At 41.3% G+C, this 11,538-nt stretch overlaps 1 protein-coding gene across 8 annotated transcripts in view; it reads right to left on the minus strand.

The window, feature by feature from the left end:
- The window catches only part of MSH3 (mutS homolog 3), a 99,150-nt gene extending 87,706 nt beyond the window's left edge, over window positions 1–11,444 (minus strand). For 6 of the 8 annotated variants that reach the window (XM_027708808.1, XM_027708807.1, XM_027708809.1 and 3 more), the window contains exons 1-8: window positions 11,259–11,444; window positions 8,636–8,759; window positions 7,436–7,656; window positions 4,826–5,038; window positions 3,472–3,588; window positions 2,252–2,369; window positions 1,582–1,727; window positions 427–593 (exon numbers count right to left, since the gene is read on the minus strand). In XM_027708808.1, coding sequence (XP_027564609.1) covers window positions 427–593; window positions 1,582–1,727; window positions 2,252–2,369; window positions 3,472–3,588; window positions 4,826–5,038; window positions 7,436–7,656; window positions 8,636–8,759; window positions 11,259–11,312 — 1,160 coding nt within the window. In that variant the 5' untranslated portion in view covers window positions 11,313–11,444. Of the gene's footprint in view, window positions 1–426; window positions 594–1,581; window positions 1,728–2,251; window positions 2,370–3,471; window positions 3,589–4,825; window positions 5,039–7,435; window positions 7,657–8,635; window positions 8,760–10,132 lie in introns of all 8 variants that reach the window. The other 2 variants (XM_027708810.1, XM_027708802.1) reach the window with 2 other exon arrangements.
- Between the last annotated feature and the right edge of the window lie 94 nt (window positions 11,445–11,538).

Here is an 11,538-nt window from a genome sequence, read left to right on the forward strand (position 1 = left end):
AATAGGAGAAACAGAATGAAATACCAGTTGCAAAGATTTTCTATACCTATTTACATTAATAGAAACAAAAAGAAAAAACCACCTTTTTCAGATCCCAAAGGGAAGTGCATAAGCTTGCAAATTATTCCAACAGATCCTATGATCAGGAGAGCGGTAGCAAGACTATCTAAATGACCACGTTTAGGCACATGAATCTTTCACAGGCCAGAGAGAGAAGCCACAAATTTCAGTTTAAGTACAATTTAAGAATAAGAGGGATTTGGGAGATTTTCAACCCAGCAGCAAACTACAGCCATTCTGAAGTGGGCCTCTACAGAACTACACATCCATACCTGCTTCTGGATCTAAACTCTATCAATAGGTGTTCTGTACCTAAAAAATAAAAAATAAAAAAGCCCCAAACAACAAAATCCCTTCAGAACTTACCTCCTGGAGGTTATAGTGCTGATGAGCTTTTCAGATTGATCTGACAACCTGGATGGAAGAATTATTTCAACTGGTTGCAGGCGCAAAACTCGATTTTCCAATTCTGAGCGAGACGCAGAGTCCCGAAAACAGTCAAAAATTACTTCTCCAGTAGTTGGTTGGATCGCCTGTCAAATAAAAAAAATACATATATATCCACTGGATATTTACATTTTCAGGGAGTGTTTCAGTGACTCGAATTGTTAAGTCAGAAAGAAAATCTATGGTGTACAGCACAAAATTGTACAGCACCCACACACACAGTGAACGTGGCAGATCAAAAAACATAAATTGTGTTTTTATCAAATCTATAGCATGGTAATAACTTCAAAAGACTGTCACGACTTTGTCTTGGTAAGTGGCAGCAATACATTAAGAATATAAATGTGCTCTTGTTGTCATCAATCCACCACTGTTCAACTTTTCATATAATTCAAATCTATGTACTTGAAGTCTATGAAAGCTACATGTAATTCAGCCTGGAATCTAAACATGTGCTTTTGTTGTTCTCTCCCATCTGCAGTGTGACATTCAAACACAAGCACAATCACAAGTCTTTTAAATTAATTAATTACCAGCTGACTAGGCTTCAGTTATCACCGCGTTTTGCTGGTTAAACAATTTTGGTTTTAATCTTCATCATAAAAGAGAATACAAATCTGAAGTGTAAATGGTAAAAAATCCTAAGCCTTTTCCCCTAAAGAATAGTATTTTATATAGGAAAAAGCACTCACAAGCTTTAAAATATTGACCCTAAAAATATTCAAAGTTAGTAAAGCATCTGAACTAATGATTTCCCTGTATTTGCTTAAAATATGTTTTCAAGTGAAACAATAGCAAATACAGCTTCATGAATATTCAACTATCAACTCCTTTTCTGTAGTTTTCAAATGTAAAGCCATCACAGTTCACATACAGATGATATCTTACCTAAACTGCCCCTTTTTTAACAAAAAAAACCCAGAAAAAAGTAATTTAAAAAAATAAATTCCCCACCCAAAATAAAATATACAAGATCACAACTTTAAGAAGGTAATCACCCACCTCTCAAAAAACCCCAATAAAACCATCCCACACAAACCCTAAAATACTGATTCCCCTATGAAACTAACTTACCATAATGCCTATAACAATGTCACCTCTCTTCCTGCCCCTTAGGTTTTCTCCATTTTCACAGCAACAGAGGAGGTAGTTATCAGGGACATCTCTTGTTACCTCTTCGATATCTACAGAATCATCCAGCTTCAGCAAAGGGTTCACATGTAACAAGTGTTAAAAAAAACAGTACAGAGATTTGGGTGGATTGTTCACAGGTCTTTCTGGATCTAAGTCCTTCTCTACTCACAAGCACTAATCTAAAAATCTTTTTAGCTCCTGGTATCTGGTAAGTTAGTTCAAGAAATTAAAGAAAAAAATTGAGATAGATAAGGCAGGAGATTGGAAAACGAAAACTAGAAGGGAAGAAACTAAAGTCACTGGTTAAAAGCTGTTTCTGTCTCACTTTTGCATTTTCTAGGCAGGACCTGCAGAACATGGCAGACTTGGGAAGTCCGCTCTCTGCCTTCAGAAAGCAACTGCAGTAAACATAACCTCTGCTGTTTCACAACAAACCTACAGCCCTGAGGAGACTAAATTCTTTGAAAAGCCAGCCAGATGTTTTACACAACATAAAATTAAAGGAATTTGGTTTCCTGCTGCCATGTTCCATCCAGGTGATAATACTGGAATCAAGGTCTCTCACAAACCAAAGGTTAGATCCGAAAACAAACTTGTTTGAAAAGGATATCTTCTCCAATAAGTGTAGACTTAGTGTAGAGAGCAGTCAGCTTACGGCTGAAGAGAGAGCTTTTGTTTTCTCCAGCAGCTTTCAGCGCTGCAGTTTCCATTTGTTTTATTACTCCAACCTATAGGCAGACAAACAAGAAACAAAGTTAGAACTCTGATAATAAATTATTATTTTTTCTATTCCATATGATTGATGATATTTTTAAAAGTGCAAGAGCAAATCCATGATTCAAGCTGGAGTGCATCATCAACAGAAAGGGCAGAGGCAAACATCAATCCTACTAATGAGAAAGGCATTCCTTTTCCTGACCCTTTGTCTACTCCTAACTGCCTTCTCAGCTTCTGCCCCTGTGCTTCTTGTCCTATTTTGAAACAACTAAGCTACAGTTCACTGCTTATCAGAGAATGGTTGCTGCAATCAATCTAGATTCAGCATATTCTGTGATCCTGTGACATTCTTTTCCTAAAACCAGAAAAAGAGGTATCAACAGAAAGCCATAGAATTACAGAGATCAAGGAGAGCAAGGAAAAAAAATTGGGCTGGGATAAGGAAAAAAAGGATGTGAGGAAAAATAAAAAGAGAGAGAGGATACATACATTTCTCTTTATCAAATGCAAAGACTTGATAAAGAAATATTGAGAGGAAAAATTGTTCCAGAACTGTTCCTGAAAACATGAAGATACTTTTCTGTAAAACAGAGGAAGCCTGAATCTACTTAAGGTCCATGACACCTCCCAGAACAGAGGAATTGAAACAAAGGACATTTTAATTGCAGAAGCAGGTGATAATGAGCTGCCCATTTCTCAGCTGAAATAATGGCCAGTCTTCGGGAACGAAGATTTGGGGAAAGGTCTTTTACCTTTCCAGCCTGCGCAATGGATTTTTTAGGTGAGACACAGCCTGCGCTGAACTGAGCCCACCCTTTAATCCTAAGGTTCATCTGCCGGGGCCAAGCGAGTTTGGACAATGGCAGTGAGGTCCTCAGGACGTAGGTTTGTTTAGAGTGACCTTCTCATAGATGGATGGCCTCACAGGGCTAACGGGCTCCATCTGCCCGGGGGGACTGGGATTCGAACCTGGGTCGCAGCGGTGAGAGTCCCGCATGCTAACCACTAGGCCACCAGGGGTCCCCTCAGCTGAAATAAGACTGGTTACAACAAGTGCAAGTTATTTCAGTGCTATTCTGTGCTCAAGAGCATTTAATAAAGGCCCAGGATGACCTTATGTCCCTTTGCCACGAGGCGCCGCACGTGGACGAACAGCCGGTGGCTCGGAATACTGGCAGTCATGAAATTGTGATCCAGGTGGCAATAGATGTTCAGTTCTCTAGCTGCAATCTGCAAAGTACAAGAAAAGTCAGCCGACAGGTCAAAAAGTCATTCAGGAGGGTAAGGAGTTTATCTCTATGACAACAGTGATGCACAGCTACAATTAAAAGCCAGGAGAAAGCCTGGAGGGACTGGGCCCCTGCACCTTCCTGTCTTGGCACTGCCACAAGCAGGGGCTCCCCCATGACAGACTTCACCTGTCAGATTTTTAGGGTGCAGTTTGATCCTCACCACTATGAGGCAAACCACATACACTGCACACACAGGGTCTGAAACACAGCTCAACAGATGGTCAAATAATTTTCACACTCCTAAAAACACAACAGGAATGGAGGTATTTAATTTGTGGTTATTAAGAAGGGATTAAGCTGGCTGATCAATTAAAATACTGAAAAATCAATATCAAAGAGCAGTAGAAACTGAATACTTAATAAAAAAGAGTAACAACACTTACTGAAACATGACATTATCATGTGTGATTCGTATTTGACTTTCTTCCCCTATAGTTGTTCACTGACTAGACAATGTGTGTTAAGCAGGAACTGCAGCCAAACACTGACCTGTCTCCCTGGACCACGTATTTCTATTTCTGGATTGTGAGTACACCAGCAAATGAGTAGACAAATTACACAGCCCAAATTTCATGGGGAAAATTAATTCCCAGTAACTAGGCAACATTTCTCACTGGTCTTGAGTGTGGAAATAGTACCAATCAAAGGCTGGCAGCAAAGACTTTGGGACACATCACAAAAAACCCCCCTCAATATTATGAACCATTAATGAACCATCACTTCAAAATTATGTTTTTATCAAGTCCTTTCCAGTTCCTACAGGTCTGGCATGTGTAGGTGCCACATCTGAACATGCATTCAAGATATCCTCTGCATCCAGACCATACTTGCTATGTTCATCTCTCTTTACACCACTTGTTCCACTGTCTTCCAAACTGAAATACTCCTCGTAGAGTTTTGAACCAATTCACCTCTGAGAGTTTTTCAGTTTTAACTCTGACAAGTAATTTTTCTGGGAACTCACCTTAAATTCTCAGCATGCAAGACAGCAAGCACTACCATCCATCCAATTACAAAATAATAAAGCCTATTTTGGCAAAAAGTTTAAGCATGTAGAGATTTTTTCACCTTGATTTCAAGTATTAGAAGAACCTACAAAAAAACCTCCCTTCTGGAAGTAGTCATGGACCGAGTAGGACACCAGTACAATGCAACATAATCCTGGCAAAAATTACCTCTGCATCTTCTCCAAAGAAGCGGTATTTGTATCCACATTCCACACACAGAACAGCATCTTTATACTGTTTCTTCATTTCTATGAACTGAAGTTCTAATGGAGTGTAAATGCTTTTGGTTCTTTTATTAAGATTTGTATCCAAAGCATTCTGAGTATTTTCATAGGACTTAAGAGATGTGGAAAACTGACTAAGATCACATTGTACCTCCTCCTGTAAATAAAGGATGGAAAAGTACAGTTAGGAATCATCAAACAAAAGATGGAAAAGTATAGTTAGGAATCATCAAACAAATCAACTGCCCCCATATACACTGGCTTGCATTGACCACAGAGCTAAAGACTCTTCTTGCATTAAATAGCCCAAAGAGCTGCAGCAAAACTATTAAAGTAGGATATACATAACACAGTTTATTTGGAATTAAAAGGAATTAAAAAATCATGAAAGTCAAAGTTAGTTGACTTGCTGTACAACAATCCTCAGACACCTCAGGTGAAATCATATGCTTATTGTATCGTAAGTTCTCAAAACATAGATCAAGAGCCATGCAGGTTGAAAAGACCAGGCAGTCTAAACTGGCCAGATATTAAAATAACCACTCCAGTTTACAGTAAGAAACTCCAGTGTAGAGAGATTAATGATGTTCCAAAAACCACAGTAAATCCAGAAATAAAACAATTTGAGTTTCAGTTCACTGTCTCAACCACCAAAACTATATTTATTCTCCAGTCTGCTCTTATTACATAAGCTCAGCAAACCTTCCAAAATAATTTATACAGAAAAAATCTATACTACAGTTTCTAAAATCCTTAACATGGAAGACTTTGAGCAGCCCAGTCTCTCAGCAATTTACCATTCACAATGACATTATGCAGCCTATTCTTGTCAAGCAACTTCACGTCTACAACTCAGCGTTGTTCTATGTTGTCAGCAAGGTGATGGGTTCAGTCTTTCATTAGTGCAGTGAACAACACTGATAAGGCATATTTCACTTACACTGAAGTTCTTCCTCACTCATATCACAATATCAAGTACCAATAAACTTTGTTAAAAAAAAAATACTAACACAACACCCTCCACAGGATTTTAAAGCCTATGATCATTCAAAACACAACTCATTAGGTTGTGCTGCAAAATTCTGTATCTGCAAATAAATCCATTAGACTTCTATTTCTAGCAAGCGCCCCATCCATATGACAAGCAACCAAGTGAACAGACTGTTTTGCAGCCATGATAACTCAGAAGAAACACAGAGATGGCTTAAATCATATACTCTGGGTCATAGGAATGTACAAAGACTGCAGTCAGAGAACAATCAGGGAAAAAGAACACTTAACTCTAACTGCAAAATTCCCACAACTGCACACCATCCAGCAAGACAGGACAGGACAGCCCAGGACAAATAAAGCTGCACCAGAACTCAGATGGTTCCAGAGCTCAGATGTCTCTACTGCAAAATTCTCAGCCCAAGCACTCAGCAGTCCTCAACCCAAGGTCCGTGCCAGCCCAGCAGGAAGACCTTGTCTCATTTTAGGGGAAATCGTAGTGACAACCATATGAATAAAGGTCATGAAAGGAAGCAAAATAAGTAAAAAGAGAGAGAAGTTGAATCATTGAGATGGTCGTAAGTTAGAAGCTTGAGGGATTTACAGGAAAATCACTTATATAAACAGGTTAAAACTGCAGGAAAAAAGCAAGATATAAACATCTAAAATGAGCTGCTCCAAGAAGGCAGGCCAGCCCTGGAATCAGTTTTCTGTGTTCTCCAAGGGACCACATCTACATTACCTCAGTCCCTTATCACAACAGAAATCTCTTGCCACAAGCTGTTCACTTCAGCATTTCGAGCTCACACTAACACAAACCAGACTCCCCCAGTTTAAGTTCATGAGCTTCAGGCAGGGTTAAAATCAACTGTATAACCTTCTATACAACCTCCTTCCCTCAAAGAATCAGATGTAAAACTTCACTAAAGAGCAGTTGCCGCAATAAGCCAGGAGACACCTTTTAGGACCTGACACCTAAAACAACGAATTAACTGAAGTTAATTAGACCTATAATTAAAGAAGAAGCAAAGTACTACTACTCTTACAAAGTACTATTACCCCAGTCTTATTGACTTGCATCATACATATAATAATGATAATTTTTCATGCGAGCTACCCATATCTTCTGCAGATGAAAAAGCAGTGGTATCTTTAGTAGTTAGATTTACCAGCCACTGGATTAGGCTGTATCTCAGCAATACTTCTAATATTTATGTAAAGAAAGACTGGTAGACATCAAAATTGGTAGAATTGAAAGAAAGATGAGCAAAGTACCAACTGAACATGTGTTATTACAATCTTACAGTTTCACTCAATCACAAGATACACTGCCAGTGTCTCTGCTCTCATTACTGCTGTTTTTCAGTGGTATTACTGAAGAGCTAAAGATGCATCCTGTCCACTATGAGAAAAGCTCCAGGAAAGTAGGGTCTGTTGGGTCTGTTGGGTTCTGCTGCACTATTTCATGACAGAACACAAAAACACAAAGGGAAACTTCTGCCAAAACTTGTTTTTTTAAACCACAACAAGCAATCTACACACCACAGACCACAGCTCTGCATACCTTCTGAGCAACCTTTGGGTCAGCGTCCCGAGATGGAAGAGGGATCTTCAATTCTGAACTTCTCCCAGTAATACTGGGACATTTTTTCAAACTCTCGGACTCTTTCTCCTGAAAACCATCCTGGATTCTGGTACACTGCTGGTCTGAATCACTGCAGAATTCTCTCAGTCTGTCTAGAGTTTGCAAACATATACAGGGCTTTTCATGCTTCTGAAGTTCTTCTTCAGTAAAAATACACAACAAAAACATTAGCAACTTATTTTCTAAAGCAGAATGTCAATCAGAATAACATCAGTAAGCACAGAACAGAATCATTTTGCTCCATCTCTCTCTTCTCTACATTTCTTCTCCTTTCCCATTGCAATATTTCTCCCAGACTGACAGAGTCATGCATGGAACCAGCTTGATTAACTCCCTGGAAAACCAGTATTCCTCACTTGTGTGCTTGGTCATACATGGGAAAAGACACACAACTATTTTCTGGGCTGGTAACTTCAAAGCCACTAATTTAGCCAAGAATACTGGAAATCAAGTAGAATTTTTGTCAGTCCAGTTTTTAGCAGTATTGCTACTTGGTGGTGTCTTAGTGGTACTTCAAACCATTGCACTGACAAAACTGAATGTAGTTCCCACTTTAAAAAACTTAGGAGGCTAATTCTTTTAAATGAAGTGCAATGAACTTTATATACACCCATTTGTTTTTGTACCAGCATTATTTTATTAAACTCTTGGTTCAAAGCCAGATGGAACTCAGGCATTTTCAAGACAATGGAGTGGCTGTTGTTTCCCAGGTGAGAATTTACTTCGGGGTAGCCTTTGTGTACACCAGTTACAGACCAGGCTCTACAGAGCTCTCAGGTGTCAGTTGTGCTTCTGAACAAGACTGTTAAACCAACACAGGGAGGAAAGTTGCACCATTTCTGCCTGGACATCAGGACTTCACTGACTGAACAACCTGTTAAAGCTGAGTGAGCTGAAGGAAACCTGCAGAGTAATTCTGGAGCAAGGCTCAAATTCCTAGCTCCTGTGCCACAGAAAGGTTCTTGAACAGTCCAGGAGTATGCTCATTATGGCTCTTCAGAGTTGTATCTTACACTCAAGAGACACTTCCCAAAGTACCGAGACACTTTTTTCACATTTGACAATGACAAACTATTTACTGGCTGTCAATGCTTGGAGGTTTGTTTACAGTCAACTCACTTTTATCCTGAGTCTTCAATGGGTTACAGATATCTTCCAGAGTGATTTGTCGTGCCCTGGGCTTCTTTTCACAGAGTTCATTGCCTTCAGTTGATGTGCTGCTTTTTGTGCCACATTCAGAAGCCTGAAACGTAAATTACAGAAAGAAGTTCAGTTCCTTTTTCTCTTTGCCATCCCCTATGAAAGACAATAATGCAACCAAGCATTTCACAAACAGATAATGCAAAATTATTGAATAACCCATCCTTGGAAGTGTCCAAGGCCAGGCTGGACAGGGCTTGGAGCAACCTGTTCCATTTGGAGGTGTCCCTGCCCATGACGATGTATGTCCAACCAAACCCTTTCGTGATTCTATGAAAATAATTTACCAGATACAAAATCCCTAACTATTTTACCTATCTACATGTTTTGTTTATAAAACAGTTCTTCTAGCACTTGAGGCTACAAGAGGAAGAGGAACAGTACATTTTGTGATCAGGTTGGCTGTTTTGCTATAAAAGAAACACCTGCAGCTATTGTGGCTTCAAAAGGCAGCTTAGAGCTACTTCTGTGGCAGAGAACTGAACCAGTACTTAACAGACTTTCCCACAACACCACAGCCACACCTGTGCCTGAACCAGAGCTCTTCTGCAAGTCCTCACTCCCACAGTCCAGAGCTCTCTCCTTGCCAGACACTGGCTGTTCACCCCCAAGAGGCTCCATTCCCTACGAACTGAATCCCAGTGATGATGGGATCACCTCCATCTGCTCCACACCATCCTGCAAGTGTCAGTCCAAGCTTAAAAAGGTTTTCCTAAACTACTCGTAAGCACCTGGGCTTGTATAAAATACAGCACTGTCAACCACTGCTCCTTAGATGTCTTTTGACACGTGCACTTTGAACACTACGTAAACCAAAAATTCGTCAATTTATGCTGTTTCATCACTGATTTATTGCTTAACAGCATGCAAGAAGTTTGACTAAATATAAAGAAGTAACTTACAGTTCCAACAACATATAAACACTTCACAGATAAGCACACAGCAGATGCTTTCAGCTGCCTGCAGCCACATTTCAAATGGTAATCTCAGTGTTTAATTGAGGAATTTCAATTTCCTTACAACTAAGCAGGAACTCCACCCCCACCAACTAAGTTCATAACCTCTATATAACCTATCCATATGTACAGCCCATATAAGTAGCAAAGCTTCTGAATCCACTGTTAAATACCACCAAATTAACACTAATTAGGAAGCTTTCTCTGCATGGGCAGAAAGCTGCAATCACACCTTTAAAAATGCATTTGGACCAAAAGTAACCAAAAAAGTTGCCTTGACACACAGGTGGAAAAAGCAGACTAGAAGGGGCTGGAAATTTTAACTACAGGGAGACTGAAAAACATAAACTCAGCATGAAAACCAGTTCCTAAGAGATAGCAATTTTTAACCAGTGGTGATACAAAGAGGCTGCTGGATCATTGCAGGCTCTTTTGGCCTTGCACCCAACAGTAGACCCACCTGGAGTTGCCTGAGCTCCATCACCTGGGCCATGAACTCAGCCTGCCGCATGCCAGAGTTGTCCACAAAATCTGATTTGTCATCTGGTGTGCAACAAGCCAATAATTACACACCTGAGAGACACTGAATATTTATTTCAGAACTTCACAGGCCATGGGTTCGCAGTGTGTTCCACAAATCCAGCACAACAACTGGACTTTCTGTGCCATCATTTATACACAGAAATCCAGAATTAGTAACTTCCCAAGCACAGCCCCTCTATCAGGATTGATTAGTCATTTCCAAGTTACACAACGCCAGCCAACTTCTACATGTGCTCAAGGAAAGGGTCTGCACCTGGGCAGTCTTTTTTGGCCTGTAGGTGTGGGTTTTAGTACTATAATGAACACAGTTCAGCCACAGGATACACAGACCTTGAGCATTTTGCCAATTAGCAACGTGTACATAGGTACACATAAACATTTTTATTTCACCCTGAATGCTTGTTGTTTCCAGGATGTTCTTCCCTAAGAGATGCAGCTGCTGCCTGTCCCACTAACCAGGTCTCTTTCCTTGTTGATCAGGAAACAACACAAAGATCAAACATCAAAGAACATCCGGACTTAAGATAATCTCTACATATTCCACATTTTGCAACACCAGGAGGCACAACCTGTGCCAGGGGTCCAACATGGGAGCAAAACCCCAGTGACACGGACCAGCACCCTGGCCCTGCCCAGCTCATCAAACCCGTGCTGAGCTCCAGCTCCTGCAAAATGGGACATCCTGGATGACAGAATGGTCGGGGTTGGAAGGGTCCTCTGGAGATCACCCAGCCCAACCCCTGCCCAGGCAGGGTCTCCTGGAGCAGGTGACACAGAGACACGTCCAAGTGGGTTTGGGATGTCTCCAGACAGGGAGACTCCACACCCTCCCTGGGCAGCTGTTCCAGGCTCTGCCACCTCCACGGAAAGAAGTTCTGCCTCAGGTTGAGGGGGAACTTGTTGTGTTTCAGTTTATGGCCATTACTCCTTGTCCTGTCGCTAGGCACCACTAAACAGAGTCTGGGACCATCTTCTGACACCCCTTGGGGATATTGGTGTGGATTGATAGGATCCCTTCTCAGTCTTCTCCTCTCCAGACTAACCAGGCCCAGCTCCTGCAGTCTCTGCTCATCAGGGAGATGTTCCAGACCCCTCATCACCTCTGGGGCCTCTGATGGACCCTCTCCAGCAGCTCCTTGTCTTTCCCTTGTCTGAGGATGCCCTCAGAGTGCCCGGTACCGCCGTCCCGTGTCACACAGGTGCTGCGGTCGGTCCATCGCCTGCGAGAACCCCTGTCCCGCCCGCCTGTCCGTCCGTCCGTCCGTCCGTCCGTCCGTCCGTCCCTCCCTCCCTCCCTGCCCTGCCCTGCCCTGCCCTGCCCGG

This window comes from Neopelma chrysocephalum, unplaced genomic scaffold (assembly GCF_003984885.1).
Source record: "Neopelma chrysocephalum unplaced genomic scaffold, ASM398488v2 Primary Assembly neopelma1_96545, whole genome shotgun sequence".
NCBI classification, from domain to species: Eukaryota; Metazoa; Chordata; class Aves; order Passeriformes; family Pipridae; genus Neopelma; species Neopelma chrysocephalum.